The 18,381-nt window shown below is 40.5% G+C and overlaps 1 protein-coding gene across 3 annotated transcripts in view; it reads right to left on the minus strand.

The window, feature by feature from the left end:
* Positions 1 to 18,381, minus strand: part of ctnnd2a (catenin (cadherin-associated protein), delta 2a) — a 338,809-nt gene that overhangs the window by 24,246 nt on the left and 296,182 nt on the right. For all 3 annotated transcript variants that reach the window (XM_074693201.1, XM_074693199.1, XM_074693200.1), the window contains 2 exons: positions 5,458 to 5,707; positions 2,505 to 2,589 (listed from right to left, as the gene is read on the minus strand). In XM_074693201.1, the coding sequence (XP_074549302.1) occupies positions 2,505 to 2,589; positions 5,458 to 5,707 (335 nt within the window). The remainder of the gene's footprint in view (positions 1 to 2,504; positions 2,590 to 5,457; positions 5,708 to 18,381) is intronic.

The following is an 18,381-nucleotide window of genomic DNA, read 5'->3' on the forward strand; positions in this document are numbered from 1 at the left end:
TGACTGCAAATACAAAAAAAGGATACTTGATTCACTAATATTCAGATACACAGTAATAAGCAAACAAGAAATCTCATCATTGCAGAGAGCAGGACCCTAGAATAAGGCAGCATGCACAGAATATTGGCAACAGTGATGGCAAACAGCTTTCCCAGCCAATGGCAACTCATTTATGTTCTGCTTTCTTTCAAAAAGGAATTAAAGTGGCTTTGTCGCTCTCTCACAAGGAGAAACAGGACAACTCAGAGCAAAAGTTTTACTTTCCTAGAATTGAGTTGATCTGTTTGTTTGCTGTGACTTCCATCAGCTCTACAGCTCAAAGTATGTTAATGCAGCACAGTATAATCCTCTGCAAAATGCCAGTCCCAAACCATGTGGACACTGTGTTGAACATTGACCAGAACAGATTTGATACTTCCAAATCACTGAAACCCTTTAACTCTTTAATCCCTAGTCTTTTTTTTTTAGAGGTCTCTGCTAGAAAAATGTCACACCCGAAGTGAAAAGTATATACATATATATACATATATATACATACATATATATATACATATATATACATACATACATATATATATATATACATATATATATATATATACACACATATATATATATATATATATATATATATATATATATATATATATATATATATATATATATATATATATATATATATATATATGTATATATATATATATATGTATATATATATATATATATATATACAAATGCTTTGTGTTATGTAAACCAGCTGTTGAAAAGGAAAAAGTCATATCGTTTTGCAGAAAGAAATGCTTAATTTCAATTTGATTCCAGCAAAACATTTTGAAAAAGTTGGGAAAAACGCTTTTTTTTAATTGTTGTATTGGAGTTTTATCACAATTTTTCATTCTGCAGCATGTTGCTTCTGAACCTGTTTGTACTGTCATGTGTGGATAGTGTCTTCCTTGATGTGTAAGCTATATGTGCCATATAGACTTGGATCATGGCTTTTAGACTGGTCGCTGATGACAAGCCAGGTGATAACTGTCCTGTGGGAAGCTGAGATCAGAATATTGTCATGAATCAAAATAAAATAAATAAATAATTAAGGCCACTTTTGATTACTCAAGACAAACTCTGGCATCAGATGAGTTGTACAGTTTACTCTTATCATCTCAGGTTGTCTTGGGTCATGAGAAATAAAATCACGTTAATGTAAGGTACATCATTTTGTCTTTGCACGGCACAGTTTGAACACATAAATGCAGCTATAAATTAAGTTTACAGACAATGGTTTTTGGAAGTGATTTTAAGTCAATGTAATGATTTCCATTACAGAGCTAAGCTTATTTTGCCTGGGGCCAAGAGATTCTTAGCCTTGTCCCTTTTTGTACTGAAATTATTCCCAGAGCCTTTAACAATGTTGTGTACTATAATTGATATACTCAAATTCTTTGCAATGCTAATCCTGGGGAACATAATTATGAAAACTGATGAACAATTTGCTCAAACTCAAATAATTAAGGAATTTTCCTATTTCTGAGAGACTCAGCTTCTCTGAAATGTCCTTTTTACACCCAGTTGGTTACTAAATTGTTTCAAATTTACCATTAAATGTTCATCTCTTTCTTGTTCTTGTCCCAACATTTTGAAAATATGTTGCAGGTATCACATTTAAAATGGGCAAAAGCCTTTTCATCATTCAGCCATTTCGACCATGAAAATCAAGTTTTACTGACATCATCATACTGGTTCAGAGTGCTGGGATGCCCAAAGAAGAGCCCTAAAGTGGTGCTTTCTCAACAAAAAATTCGAACCAAATTTACTTTAGCAAACATGATGATAGTTTATATTTGCCATTTTCTTTATATTTTCAAACATCACGTTAAGACCATGAACCTATGAACTTGCAGACCGGTTGAGATGACTTTTGGAAAGGCTGGGCAATTTCTGGCTAAGCTGTCATTTGCAGGTTGGAATTAGCTGAGCTTAGCAGCAGCTTCAGGCTGCAAGGATTCACACTGTGTGTGGAAAATCCTGATACAGATTAGCCATGACCAGAAAACACGATATAATTAAGCCAGCAAGGTTTTAGCACAGTATACACGAATGAAAGGGTCACTGCAAAATCTTGGTCTACTAAAAGATTTTGAAAACAAAAAAAGCTTCTTATCATCCAAATGAAAGAAGAAACAATATCTAAACTTTGGCATACAAACTTTGGCTCCACGATACAGTTTGAGCAGGGAATCCTCCTCAAAGCATACTTTCATTTCAGTGACAAACTCATCTTCACAAAGCTCAAGGCTAATTGACTTTTTTAATTATAGATGCTAATGTGGTAAAACTTACACAGCCTAAAATATAACAGAAACAAGAACCTCTAGACACAGGTGTGACCAGGTGTAATATAAACTGTTAGACAGTTTCTCCGACGTGTGATATCATTACTGCGAGCTGCCTATCAGAAGAAGAGAGAGACAAACACAGCATGAACTGACATGATTTGGTCCTACCTTCTTGTAGAGGGAGCGCAGGTCTCTGTACTGCCACATACTGCTCAGGACCTGAGAGGCTGCCTTCACCACCTTTGCTGAGTGTCTGGAGAGAGATAAAGAATGAGATTTATTTCCCCTGGACCCCATTCTTTTGGATAATGCTGCCATGTTAGTCTGTCCTTTGTCTTAACCAGCTGCACAAGACGTGTGGAGACCAGTGGCACTTGTGACTGCTTTAAGAGTGAGAGGGCCAATGCTCTTTTCAGCAGAGAATGATTTTCCTTGCATAAAAACTGAGAGTTTCTAGATGAGTTTAAAATGGCCCTCTCTGCCATGCTAATGGTCCCATCTCTGCCACTTAGCTGAAAAATGACTCCAGCAGGAGTCGGTCTGGAAGCCCTGCCCTTGTAACAGGGATAGAGAAAAGCAGTGACGCTCCTTTTCTGTTCGTCGATGAAATGAACTAAAATCCCTGAAAACAGAATGCATCCCGGGTTTGATTGAAAGGATTGAACTATGAGTTACCAACCAGAAGCTTCTGCAGCGGCCTGCAATCTAAATAACAAGAATTTTAAAGAGTAAATATACATTAACACAAATGGGGCTCTCTTTTTGCAGTGAAACTTAAAAATCAAAACAGTAAAAGAAAAAAGTGAAATTTCTGTCCTGTCTGTCATCCATTCCCTCACACAGGTTACAGGACAATAAAACTGACAACACAGAAATTGTCGTTCCAGTCTGTGATGCTCTTGTTTGCTTTTGTAGGTCATAAAGAAGCAGCGCTGCTAATTTCAATCTGTTCCATAAACAGCCGAAGCTCTTCACTGGGGCTTTTAGTTTCGCTTGTTTTTACTTCTTTAAAAACTTCTTTTGTAAACAACTTCTTTCTATAGTGGCAGTGTAATGGGCATTTCCCTAATTTAAAAGTATGTAATTGTGCGGATGTTGCATAGGCTCGGCCGTTAAAGAGCATTTATCCTCAGTACCTATCCTGAGTAAAGGAATGTGTGGGCTATTAGCACCTATCTCCACTCTACGAAATTTGCACTCACAAAGGTTTCTCTAGCACCTCGTCTCTCTCTGTGATGATGCCCTAAAGCACACTTTCCTAAATGGACCGATTCTCTCTCCCTGACAATAAATGAACGTTTGACCTCTACCTGATAAGATGCTGCTGTCATGGCAACCCCTGACCTGCTGGTTTCCATATCGACTAAACAGCCCACCTTGCTCGGTCTCCCATGGTGACATGAGCTGTGTTCCTCCAGCATCTTCCCTGTTGTTCTCTGGCTGTCTTTTCAGGATGAATGGTCAGAGAAGATAGGACGGCTATGAATGATGGATGTGTGCTCGCATTAAGGCTCCAGCCACTACTGTACTACAGTACAAAGTCATCTGAGTGTTATTTGAAGGAGGTTCATGGCACTTTGGTGTGAAAATAAATTTTGCATTCACTAAGTTTGTATTCACAGATATGTCGACTGTGATCCAATAGTTGTCCAAATAATAAACCCAGTGTGTTTAGCAAACAAGCATATACCAACATAGCATGTCCTATAGAGGGCTGATCTGCTTCACAGGGAGTTGTATTTTTATAGAGAAATGATTTTCAGATGTTTAATCATTTTCAAATAACTACCTACTCAAGTTTTACTCTTCTTTTTTTCCCCACATTCTATTATCTGGATTACCTGTGTGATCTTTTAAGCCTCACACCTCCAACATCACCTATCGAGGATGTGCTCTCACACCTTAGCAGCTCCTATTTCATTTGACTATTTAGAGTTTTAATTTACAGCTGCCTCCAAGTTAGCTTTTTTTTTTAACCCACATTGCATCTCAAAAATAATAATAGAGTGAGATTCTTTTCACTGCAAAGTGATCAAATATACTGCTTCACTGTCTGCGTTTTTTTTCTCTTTGAAAATATGTTAATATCACAGTATTCTTACATGACAGTTGATAATATCAAAGTGCTGAAGCAGGTGGGAGATAGTGTTGCATCCAGGCTCCACTAATGTTAGTTTTACTTAGTCATGGTGCACATGCTAAACTCTGAATGAACCCACTCCGACTCAACTGAACAAACTCAAATCAGCTGAGACCCAAAGCTCAGTCAGACATCTGAGGGTAAATCAACTCAGAGTTAGACTCAGAGTTGGCCCCCAGGTAAATCTATCCTGTGGTTACAAATAAACATGACATACTTTCAATACATAACTACAATACTTGAATAGCATTCTGTAAGAAGTTCTGCAAATTTATTTCAAGTAGATCTAAAGTCTAGGGATGATCTCTGTGGTGCTGCTGTGCTGTATGGTGAATTCAGTAACATTGCAGTTGTTGTAAGCATTGTTGTTTTAAGGCACAAACCATGTAAATAATATAACCACCCAAAGAACCAGACCCCATTAATGATACAGTAGTTGCAGGGCGCATAAAATGTAACATGAAAAACTCAAAACTGGGGCATGAAATTATTGTTTTTATGTTGTCTGCCCTGTGCTTTGAGGTTTAACACTGTTTCAGTCTGTCTGAGGAGCTAAGGCCAGAATACTACCCACAATGAGAAAAAAACAAAAACTGAAACCAAACAAAGAGGAACACCAACTGCTTTCTTAGACTAGCCCCAGCAAAATGTGAAGAATAGTTTACCGTAGGCCCAGCAGGCTGACTGAGCAGGTTCTGTTATATGAAATTAAATCATCCACGTAAGTGAAAAGCTGAATAAAGCTTCAGACATTTTATATCAAATTAGCATTTATGAAAAAGGCTGGTTAAACACCCAGATCAAATATCAAATTCTTTTCATAGTTTCCTTTTAATATTAACACTTTATTTAGAGTTCAACCTGCTTCAAAACCCACAAGACCTACCACTGGGTCTGAAATGTTTCTAAAAACACTTAAATAGCGCTCAGAAAATCTTAGACAGAAATTGAAAGATTCAATCATGCAAACCAACAACTCACTTGTCTCCTTTGCTGCGAGCGATACCGATGAGTTTCTCAATCCCACCAGCATCACGCAGGGCTTTGGCGTTCTCCATGTTCTTGGTGATGACTTCATGTAGCGCACAGCAGATGGCAGTTACAGTGTCGTCGGACATGGCCTTACTGGGAGGGCCTGTGGTCCCGGTGGTCCCACTGCTGGTGGCGTTGTTGTTGCTGCTGCTACTGCTGCCTGGTAACCGATGGATCAAGTCCCTCATGGCGTATTTACCTGTTGAGTGTGGGGAGGAAATAAACAGGGGGAGAAAATATTGGTCAGATTTCATTCCTGGCACATCCTTGGGTGGACAGAAAATTCTCTCCATAACATCTTGAAAGGTTTTCTTAAATTGCTTTTGGATAGAATTTTTTTTCAGAACAACAGAGGAAATGGATAAAGAGGTGACTGGTAAAAGCCTTGGTAAAATGACTGTAAAATTTCAGAGTTACAATCTAAAAAGATTCAAGCTGTGGGAAAGTTCCCTAATGGTAATGATTTTTCCCTACAGTAAAAATCCATGAAACTAGTTCACCAATAAACCAAAATCAAAATCACTTTGACTCTTAACTAACACTGCCTTTCTACTGTCTTTTTAAGCAAACAACTTGTGGAGCAAGTGAGTGTTTGGATAATGATTTAGTTTAAGAGGACATGCTAAAAGTCCTCTGACACACACACACACACACTCATCATAGCAGACATGCTGAGAATCCAATAAAGAGAGGACTCATGGTATTTCTGTGAAAAGGCTGGCATATGAAGAAAACGGAAAAGAAATGACATTCAAAGAATGGAGAGATCGAAGCAGCAGAGAGAGGGAGTAATTAAGAAGAGAAGGAGATGCTGTGAGTAGGGGAGCCATAAAGTCAGCTAGTGAGAGGGCGGAGCACGAGGAAGCAATAACAGAGCTGAAGGGAATACAAAGTAAGATGGTTCAGTTTGAGTACAAGCCGCAGGGCTTTATAAAAGAAAGGATAACATGACAGCTCTCTAAAAGTGAAGACAAATCATCAGACAGATTCACAACTGTATAACTGGCTACCGAGGGGCTGGAACGATATGCTAATCTTGCAGTTCGATTCTATTATAATTTTTGGGGTGCTGATTTGATTCAAAGGCCCCATATTATGCAAAAATCACTTTAAGTCTTTTGGTGAAATTTGTGGGTCTTTGGCTTTCCTCTCAGCCCACAGAATGTGATATTTAATAACAAAACCTGTACTTAGTAGTGCTTGTGAATGTAAAATCCTGACCTAAAACGAGCCGTTTGGATTTTGGGAATTTGCCAACGTCAGTGATTCCCTTTTTTGACCAATCAGGAGCAAGTCTGACCTGATTGGTCCACCGGAGCAGATACCCCCGAACCCCCTCCCCGCCCACTCTCCTCCCCGCTGCTGGAGAGACATCTCTCCAGCAGCGGGGAGGAGAATGCTGAAGTTGAAGAGCCATCACTGCTCTGTTTTTGGCTGTAAACAGCGACAAAGTTCCATGCATAAGCTTCCCATCTCGGAAGAAGACAAGACTAAGTGGCTAGAGTTCATTTATGAGGGAAATGTGCCAGCTACACTCAGTGAAACTGTGCATGTGTGCTAGTCACTTCATGGCCGACTGCTTCTTCAACTTTGGACAGAACAACGGAGGGCTAGCGAATAGACTGGTCCTGAATCCAGGTGCATTACCAACCATCCGCCAACAAACCTTTGACCCTGGAAATGTGAGTATTTTAAATGTTGTGTGCTTTGGAGCAGATGTAAGAACTTTTCCTCAGTGTCCCCCCTGTCTCTGTGTAAGCTTCAGGATGCTAACTTTAGCTGCTGTTAGCCTGTTGTTTTAGCCTGTAATGTTACGGTAAACGAGCTTCGCTGTTTTCTAAACATTGTGCACTCGGAGCTCGGTAGTCATGGTTACATGGTGCAGCTCTCAGTGACACGGAGAATCGGGGTGGTATTAGCGGTGACTCATTTACATATGAAGGTCACGCCCACTAAATCAGACCGTCCTGAACAGAGGGGCTATGAGAGCCCGGAAACAATGCTGCTGTGCTTGACTTATTGGTTTTTTGGACGAAACATGCTACTACCATTTAATGAAGGCATCAATGATCCATATTAAACTGCAGAAAAGGAGCATGATATGGGACCTTTAAATTGCGATTCTTTGATATTTATGACTTTTGCAATTTTAAGTTTGCTTTATTTGACACCAGACCATATGTGAAAGAGGTAAATGATGATAATGTCTACAGACTATATCAGGAGCCATATTTTCCCATAAAATGTACATTGCGTGAGTCAGAGAGAAACATTTCACCCTTTGTTGGGGAAAAGTGGAAATTTTTTTTAAATCCAGTTTTTATATAAAGACTGACATGAAGAATTTGAATTTGGAAAAAAAAAAAAATTTGGAAAAAAAAATTTTTTTTTTGACAAAGCATGCTGATTTTGATATTGTCACAAAAATCTCAATGGATTGATTTTCAATTTTTTCTCCCACCTCTATGACCGAGACATCAAACAGCTTTCATTCCCAATGTGTTTATTCAGTAAAAATGAGCTTTTTTAACATGAATATTAGTTAGATCTTCTGAACATTGCCTCAAGTGGCCACTCAAAAAACTGCACTCCTGCAACAATGTATATAGTACAATACCACACCAAGAAAACAGCTTCTCAAGGACCACACAGATCTGAGGGATCAATTGTCTGTTATTTCCTTCACTGCTTCTGGGTCACCTACTCACAGTGGAGTTTCCCGTGGGACTGAAATCACCAGATATGAGGATGACTAAGAAGAGGGGCCAATAAAGAACAGATCCTCGCAAATAGCAGATGAGTGGAAGGATAAGACGGGGGATTGAAGAGATGAGATGAGAGTGGTGACGGTGCTGACAGAGGTGGTGAGCAGAGACTCAGCAAACATGGGCAGCAGTCGAAGGGTGAAAAAATACTCTGACCATCATGAAACCTGTCAATTACAGTTGAATTTGTTTGCACTCCTGGGATGACACCCACAGGTCATGCTCCAAGTGCAGAATCAACTCACATCCAGTGGGGATTACTGAATGATGTACTGGAAAATGAATCACAACTGAAATGTTGATTATTTCAATAAATCAACATGAAATAATATCATGAACTCTACCTTTCCCATATGAGGAACCACAGGATGGTTTGTGCAATAGTAGTTGATGATGAGTCATTGTCTCTTTCTGGATTTTACAAATGCATGTCCTCCACAGAAGAGCAGGATCAGACAAAGTAAAAAAAACAGGAATTGCTGCGGTAAGTGTTAAATTTGCTGCTGTATTATCCTCAAGTGGAGCATAACATCCTCTCCAGCAGTGAGGAAAACCGAGGCCGAAATACTCAGTTTGTAATAAATGTGAAGTACTCATGGAATTCAAAGGGAGATTTCCTACAAAACAGAACCACAGATTACTTGTCTAGCTGTCCGACTGATTTGATTTGTCCTTAAATCTCCCTTTCCTATCTTTATATTTCCTTTATTTACTCTTTTTTTCTTGCAAAAAAAATCCTCCCTCCTTTCTTCTCAATGCTGTATTTCTTTCCCATACCAATTTATCACGGTGATATCCTCAGAGCACTTTCGGGCTGGTGGTAAATCCCTCGCTTGTATTACCTCTAATAAGTCTAAGTGATCTGGGAGGAGCTGGGAACTGCAAAGTAATACACAGAGCGGGAAAATCAGATGACACTATCAACCTTCATAGCATAAGGAAACACACACTCAGACACACACAAACACACACAACACTGAGGAATAACAGCCCAAACATCGCACTTATTAAGACACAAAAAGCAGCAACACATACTCGTACACACACTCACTCAGGGTGTAACTCTATGAGAATGGAGTTGTGAGTTAATTGGCCAAGTGTTATCTCAGGCTGCCAGGCTGAACAGAGGTTAAGCGGTCGTTGTCTTTTAGCGGTGAGGACAAAGTTAAGCTGCATCCTGGGAGGAAGACTCATTATTTGACCGACTTCAATCAGACTGACTAATTCCCAGACTGTTTCACGGCCTGATGACAAACTGATTTATATACTTTTTTCCTGATTTAATGATCTTACTAATTTCCAAGTGAGTGAGTGAATTATTTACTGGCTAATTTAAAGACTGATTGCTGGATGATTTACTGAGTCAATGGCTGACAGTTTATAGACTGACTGACTAATAGAGGGACTAATGCATCATCTGATTGGCTGTAAAGATAAAGAAAAAACAAAAGATGGCTTAGGAGTTTGATAAAAGTGTTTAAACTGGATACACATCTCTGTGTATGTTTGTCTCTGTGTTTTTTTTTGCCTAGGGAGGGATACTCTGATAAACTGCTGTCAGCATTTCTCGAAAATGTGCTTGCATATGTGAGTGTGTGTGTGTTTGTACAGGTGTGTGTGCACACATCCCTATCAGTCTCTGCAACGTCATCACTTTTGCCCCCCAGGAGGGGAGAGAGCGGATACAGAGAAGGTGATATTGAGAGGAGGCAGGAAGAGGGGTTGAAAGAGGATAGGGAAACAGCGATTTAGTCTGCCTTGTTTCAGAGCGAAGAAAGAGGAGGAAGAAGATGGAGGAACGCGAGGAAAGACAGACACCTACATCGAGAGAACAGAAGGTGAAATGCAACGTGAAACACCTTTATAGCTGAGGAATCAAACAGAGAAGTTCTCGTTATTTCCAGCCCTTTTAATAACATAGCTTGTTAGAGGAAGGCGCTGCTCTGCAAAACATGAGTGAAAGCCTCACAAACACACATCTTAAAAATACACACACACACACCAATTCAAATCTCACCTTAACATACACAGTGCTCATTATCTGGATTTCTGCTTGTTTGCATCAGTTTTAGTTTGTTTGTTTAGTTTGGGAATATTTGGTTTTAGTTTGCTGGATTGTTTTCAATCTCAACTTCACATTTTTTTGCCCCTTGGGGGTTGCATGGTTTTATCCACTCAAAAAGTTTTACTAACATAAGTACTATATGCAGATATAAATAGACTGGATTGAACTGAACCAAAGCAAAGCTGTGTTCAGACACCGCTCCAGTCAAATAAAATCTGGCCTCTTTCATACGCCCAGAAAATATGAAACTCAGAGTCTGCGAGAAGCTTATTGATGAATTATAGATTAATATAAATGAGAGGGTGTTGCTGCACTTTCCTAACGTCAATGCAAAATTCAACACATTTTAAAAGCAAAATCTTTTGATGAGCTCATTACCCTGATGTAGACTCTTTTTTTGTTGGGACGCTTGGTTTAATTACTTCTAAATATACAATTTATCCAGTTTATCTCTAAAGGCTGAGAGGTTGACCCAGGATGAAGAAGGAGTGCAGCTGCATTAATGATTGAAACGATCGGTGTGTGGAGAACATAAACTGAAACCAGGTGATAAAGTCAGGGCTTTCATGTAACAACGATTTATGGAGTCTCACAGTAAAGAAAGAAACAGAAGAGATGCTAGGCCTGAATTAAGATAGATTTTTTTTGGTTATGAGCATGGGGTGACTCTCTCTACATTGACCAAAACATCACCTCTATGTGCCAGAGAGCAATCTCTTTTCTCTTCTGCTGTTGAAATGTGAGCTGCACCTGGAACATGTCCTCAAGGAGAGAAACAAGCCCTGCGCTGATCACTGCACAGCCTAATAAACCTGTATTACACGACTCCTTCAATATAGCCATCTTCACCTGGGAGGCACGGCTGGTAATATATTCCTGCGCTGCATTCCCTTATGTGTTGCTAACTCCCGCTGAGCAGGGCGTTCTTCATCAGGGCCATAATGGCTGATTTGATTTAAAGAGATCCAATTACCCTCAACAATAGAATGATTTGATTGTTTACTGACGGAGAAGGGAGAGTGTTATTGAAGCAAAATTGGAGGTAATTGTCTCAGGGAGATGTGGGGAAGATGAAGCGGCTTGATTGGTTGTGGCGTCCGATTGTCTGAGAATAAGGAATGGTTAATACACACTTATCGGTGGCTGGGGTCCCTGAGGTGGGCAGCTGAATGCTTGCTGGTATCAAAAGCTTCTGGAGCTGATTTGTTTCAGTCATCTTTGTGCTAAGAATGTTCTCTCCTGAACAAATCCCATGTTACCATGGAAGTGTGCTGTGATAAGGCATGAATATTATGTCATTTAGTCTGCAGTGGTGCCATTTATTTAGAGTGTGAGGAAATGAGAATGCGATGGCTGCAGACTGACAGAGACAACCTGAAAACTCTTGAACACAAAAACGATGGGTTTATACACACAGAGATTAACCTTTTTGTTTCTTTTGATTTTATTTTAAGTTGAGCTGAATTTATGCTTTAGTAATTCTGTGTACAAGCGCAGTTTTTTTTTTTTTTTTTTGTTAAATGAGGCAACAAATAAAAAAAAAAAACTTTTTGATGAGTAAAATTACAGAACCCTTTGACTGTGGAGCAGTTTTCAGTGACACAAGTTTATCTGCCTTTGTGTGATCTCACAGGGTTTCCCAGCTGTGCATTACATCCCCAACAGGGGGCGCCAGATTCAAAGCAACAGAGAGCTGTCCTCTCTTAAGTGAGAATACTCCTTTATTGAAAACATGAACATGATGTGGTTATGGCCCTTGGATGGCAGCCTCTGAGACATTAAACTGAGAATGAGACGCTGCACACAACAGAATTAGATCAACACACAAACCCTGGTGATGCTCTCAGATATCAGCGTTGTCACTCAGGGGGGAGGCAGAGGTATTATGTTGACAGCAGTATTACTCATTTCCACTCACTAAATTCAAGACATCAAAATTACAGTTTTCAAATGAGTTTGTGATTATCAGCGTGTTTGGAAAGCAGCCACAAAGATGTGAAACATCACCCTCTGTAAACAGAGGCACACACAAACTCACACCCTACAGTCCCTAATTAACAACATCCTCACATCCACGTCGAGCTGAAATACATACGAATGACCTGAAGGGAAAGACTGACTGAAATATGAGGTGGATTTCTTTTAACTTTTGAAGAAATAAATATAAAAGTGAATAAATCAAATGGAATGCAGAGGAGAGTGCGGACAGATGAAACACGGCAGGTTTTAAAAGGTCAGAAACGGAGGTAAATTGGAAAGCGGCATGCCATCGCTCTCTCATTGTAAGATATTCTGCCTCCCTGTCTTTGGGGCTCTTCACACCGGTTATATCTCACCCTGTGTTTGTGTCTTTGATGTCTGAGGGTGACGGCTTTACAGAGTAAACTGCAGAGGAGGAAGACACAGAAAGAGAGGGATGGGGAGGGGAAGCGGGGGAGGAACCTGTGGCTTCATTAAAGAAATTCTACTGACGTGAAGAGGATGCCATCCCTGGAAGACGTATAGATACACACACACAAACACACACTCTCATGAGGACACCAACACACTGTGCTCAAAGTGACAGCAAGTAGAGAGCTCCCATCAGCCTCTTCATGATGATCAGAGAGGTTCTTACAAGTTGAGACATTTTATTACATAAATTCGGCTCATGAGGTCAACTTATGATCATCCATTTATTACACGAGACTGTGAGATGTTTTCAGGTTGAATTAAACAGACTTAAATTAATACTCGTACGTCTGTGTCTATGTACCTCTTCATCTATGTGACCTACAAAAACAAACAGGACCATCAGTGACTAGACTCATCATGTTTATGTGGTAATTTGTAAAGCTTGTAATCATTGCCGTAGGGTAGATGTCAGATGAAGTGAGTAAAGCAATCTACAGGAACAGTCTGTGTTTATTATTTACAGAGCTGACAGATTCACAGTAAGGGATGGGGCTGTAGCGGAACAGGTCAGTTCAGTTCAGTTCTTGGTTTTAAAGTCTTCATTTGGTACAGTGAGGGAAACAAATGCAACAACATACGTGTTTCCGCTTTGTTATGAAGATCAGGAACTTTTTTCCACAATACTCAAAGTGCAGCATCAACTGGGGTAGATATCTACAAGATTTTATCGATACCAGTGCTTATTGATCTGAATGTTGTTCTTCCTCCTGTGAATATTCTCTGTACAAAAAGTATCTCAACAGGTTTTCTGTGTCAACATCATCTTACTGAATTGATCATTAAATAATTATGAAATTTGCCACTGGATCTGGATATCTCTGGACGTAAATAAATAAATAAAAATAAGAAAAAATCACACATCATGTGACATTGATGTACTGTTTTGCTATATGTTATTGACTGAAATAAGCCATCTAGTGTCTCGACGTGGTTACAGCAATACTTTGAGCTGTTTGGAACCTCGTGGTGGCTATGCTGAAGTCAGCTATGAGCCTGCATGTTCCATTTCTTCCATCTTACCTGTTCATATTCAGACATTTGAAGTTGTCAGTATCGTCTACAAAAAGTAATTGTAATATGCTGCTTTGATGAAAGTTGAAATTCTGTTGTAAATCAAAGTTTTACCAATGTATGCTAACCCCTAGCATATCAATGCAATTTCCCGTATATGTTAGCATCAAGCTAGCACTATATTTCCATTATCATTTTGGGCACATTAAGAGATAAATTACATGTTTAATGTATTGAATGGAAATCTCAAGTGAGAGTTCATTTCTTTGTGTATTCAGTTCTTCAGTAAAACTTCAAACAGAAAATCCTGAATCAGAGTTTTTTTTGGAAACTGTTATTGATCTGCTAAGCTAAGATAGCTGGGGCAAATATTCAACTAAGGTCAGGCAGCTCTGGTATAATGCAAATAATCGATAAGGAAATTGTTAAGCATAAAGGCTAATGATGTTGATGGATTGAACCATGTCGTATCGATTCTTAACAGGAACCGGTTTTCGATACCCATCCTGAAGCATCAACATATCGTACTTGTGGATTTTCTGTTTGGCGGGTCAATTTAGAGTAATTCACCACATAACATTCACGCAATGAGAAATGACTACTCCAAGTTTTTTTTAGGTTGAATATCTTGCAGTTTTTCTCTCTTCAGTGTTTCTCCTGTCTGCATGATGGATCAAACACACCTATAGACACAGACCTGCACATAGGAATGGCTGCAACAAGACGCAACTGTTTACTACACTAGATCTCAGATGAGTATGTTTTTGGATGTAAGACTTGATGACAGCTCTACAAACTAAATTTTCCATTTTTTTTTTTTTTTTTTAAGACCCCAATAAAGGCTTAATAATACTCCCAAGAAATTAGATGATTTATCCTCACCAAAGAGAACACTTCTGGCTCCTGTATTTAACAGACACTCAAAGATGATCACACTGTTTGAGCTCAAAGCACAAAACTGATCAGAGGAACAAAGAATTTAAACTTTGTTTGATATTCATTGAGAAAGTCTCTTTATTGTGAGAGTTTTGTTTACATGCACAAAAGATGGTGAGAAGATGCGCTCCTGTTTTAAAACCTTGGGCTCTAATTTCATGGCGCAGCACAGGGGGCGCAAGCCTGGCGCAACCCGCGCAGTGTTAATTTTGTGCGGCGCACCACCGTGCGCTGCCAATTTCACAATTTGGTAGACCGTCTGCACAGAGATGGGTGTGACGGCGCACCAGGGGGAGGTGTCAGCAGATTCGTGCTGGCGCAGTGACAATTTCGTGCCAAAAGCAGCGCAGAAAGTGCGCTGAAAGCTCGCCAGCTTCAACGTGGTCTATCCCCGGCGCAAAGCGGAGTGCACCCTCCGCAGCTGTAATTTGGTGACAGGCGCACATGTGCCCACATGTCAACTAAGCCTCAGAGGCAGGTTTCCAGAGTATCAAGCACATTTTAATGCAATAAACAATCACAGAAATCGCTATTTAATGTAACCGTCTGAACCAGCATATACATTTGTATCTATATTAACTGTCCCGTCACATCTGATGTCAGATTAAAGCCGTTTGTCATAATGGAAAGTTAACCTGACGGCAGCTGGAAGATTGATGCACATCTTACAATTAAACAATAAACAGCCTTAACATCTGATACAGAGTATATCTGGCTTCTCTCATTTCATTTAATTCAAAGAAAAGAGGGAGAGAAAAGACGAAGAAAAAAGAGACAAAATAAATGTGTGTCACTCAGGATTTACCTGTGATTTCCCATATTTCTCTGTTTTAGTCTTTATTTTTAAACGTGATCTAAAAAGATGGAGTACATTATTGCAAGGAGGATGAGGCGAAGACACCGGGAGAGTATACAGTATATCACCAAAGGTTCTGCTATTTGGCGATGACAAACCAGGAGTGCAGGTGGATCAAAAGTATTCTGAATGGATAAGCCAGCTGTGTAACTGTCTCTTAATTTTGTAATCCTATTAATGACAGAGGAACAGATTAAATCTGTCCCGGGAGCTGGCCCACAAGATGACGCGCTTTGTGTCCTCCGATGTGCCCCGCTGTCCATTCTCCTGCTGCAGGGACAGCGGCTCTGATCATCTCTGCTAACAGGTCCTTCCAGCACACCGCGGTGCTGGAGATCACTCAGACCAATCAGACGCTGCGCCTTGGCTGTAGTGCATTTAAAGGCAAGGAGAGGCACTCATTTGATGGGTGAAGACAGCGCCCTCGGCTGTGTTAAACCCACTCACGGCTTTTCTCCTCCCTCTCTGCCATTTGCACGGAGGGAGGCATGGACGCGCACCTCTGCGCTCCTCTGCGCTCCTCTGCGCTCCTCTGCGCTCCTCTGCGCTCCTCTGCGCTCCTCTGCGCTCCTCTGCGCTCCTCTGCACCTTGACTGCGCCTCTCTTGGCACTGCAGGAAACTTGCAAAGTGCGCCGGTCACTCCCTGTCCGCGAGGCGAAGGCCAGTGCAGGGCAGGTGCGCCTGCGCTTGCGCTTGGTCTACGAAATTAGAATCCTTCGTGTTTAAATCAATACAAACACAGTGTTCCTCATAGGGGCTTGTATCAGGCTGAAAGTCATGCTAACCTCTCTTTACGTCTCATTCAAGCAAACACAACTATTAGTATACAGCCTGGATATTTCTATATACTTTTTATTTTAAATTTCTGAAGCCTCTGCTAGAAGATAAGTGTAAGACAAAGTGAATTTCAGCTGCAGAGAATCTGGCATTGTGTACATTTTTCATGATTAAGATTCACAGAGTGGGGTGCTTTGACTACAAAAGAAGAGCGTTTTTAGGTCTGAAAGATCTTCACATGCATGTTGAGGTCAAAATCAGCTAAGAGATAAAATGTGATGTGTCGCTCTGTAAAGAGACAACCCTTTGAAAGTCTAAATTTACTGTCTGTCAGACCCCACCCTAGACATAAACAAAAAGACACCCATAACATGACAGCCTTTTCTGTCCCTCTCTATATTTCTCTTTATTGTTCTTTATTCCTACTTCTCTGTGTCTGGCACGGTGGGGAAGAGGACAGAGAATGCCAAAGAGAACAAAATGTGCTGATAAAAGACATGCCAGACCCCTCACACAACAGAGACTCATCCAGAGAGGAGACACAGAAATTTCATCAAGTACTGCTGCGACAGGGACTGAGGAGTGTTTGTGAACTCAGTGCGACTCCGTGGACATGGCCACTCTGTTTTTCAGGCTGCTGGCTAGCCACAGATGTTTACGTGCAGAACTCGAGACAGCGGAAAAATATGGAAAGTTTAAAGAGAAAAACACGGCATGGACACTTTGAACTACAAACTGCAAACTTGGAATAGTTTTAATGTAGTTTTTGCCCCCTGCTCAGAGCAATCTCTCTCGTGTGTCTGTGTGTGTGTGTGTGTGTGTGTGTGTGTGTGTGTGTGTGTGTGCGCGTGTGTGTGTGTGTGTGTGTGTGTGTGCGCGCGCGCGTGCGTGCGTGCGTGCATGCGTGCGTGCGTGCGTGCGTGTGTGTGTGAGAATAAAATGTTTTGATCAAAGGCTTATAATCAGGGAGTTCTCCGCACCTTATTTGCATCTCTGCCTGACCTCCAATGGACACACCCTGGCAAGCACACAGACACACACACACACACACACACACACACACACACACACACACACACACACACACACACACACGCACGCACGCACACACTTGCAATCAGGCAATTAGTGACATCCCTGCGGCGCACTACTTCAGTTTCCAGGGTAACAATCCCCAGCGCTGATGTCATCAACGCGAGACACAGAGGGTGAGAGACAGTGAAGAGAGGGAAGAAGGTGAGGCATTATGAGCTCATGTCTGAAACGACATGGAAAGGAGACAGAGACGGGGGAGAGAGGGTGGTAAAGAGAGAAAAAGAGAAGAAGGAAAAGGAAAAAGGTTTTACATTGATGATAAGAGAGTGGGCTCAGCATCGTAAAGAAAGAAATAAGAGGAGGAGAGAAGGAGGGTGGCTAAAGCAAGTGAGAGGTGTGGTGTGACTGAAGACAAGGAAAGAGAAGGAGCAATGAGAGAGGAAAAAACAGAAGAGATGATGAGCTTAGAAAAATAAAGGTGGACTGCCTTTGTTGATTCAAGGTTGGAATTTGCTTTAGATTTTCACAACAGAGGTAATACTGACTTTACAAACAGACTTTTTGTGACTGACTGATAATAATACTGATATTTTTTGTGACAGTTTTGTGTTAAACAAAGGTTAATTAAGGAGTTCATTATTCTATGTTAGCGCTGAAAGACAACACTCAGGATGTTTGATCTTTTATCACGATCATTCACTCAAAGCCGATCTAGACATTTTTCAACTTATTGGCAATCAGTGATCTGGGACATTCAATTGTTCACATTTGCTGTTGTGAACTGACCATAAGTTGAGGTCAAAAACATGAGTAACTAAGACCAAGTTAGCTTAAATGGATTAGCTTCATTAATCTGACACTGAGCATGCCTCCAATGTCACTGTATGAACAGTTGTGTTCAGCCAACCAGATGACAACATGAACCACAGCACCGCAGGCGACAGTGACCCTCAAAAGACACAGGGTTCAAAAT

This window comes from Halichoeres trimaculatus, unplaced genomic scaffold (assembly GCF_033239565.1).
Source record: "Halichoeres trimaculatus isolate MK-OKI-2021-1 unplaced genomic scaffold, fHalTri1.1 fHalTri1_scaffold_18, whole genome shotgun sequence".
Taxonomy (NCBI): domain Eukaryota; kingdom Metazoa; phylum Chordata; class Actinopteri; order Labriformes; family Labridae; genus Halichoeres; species Halichoeres trimaculatus.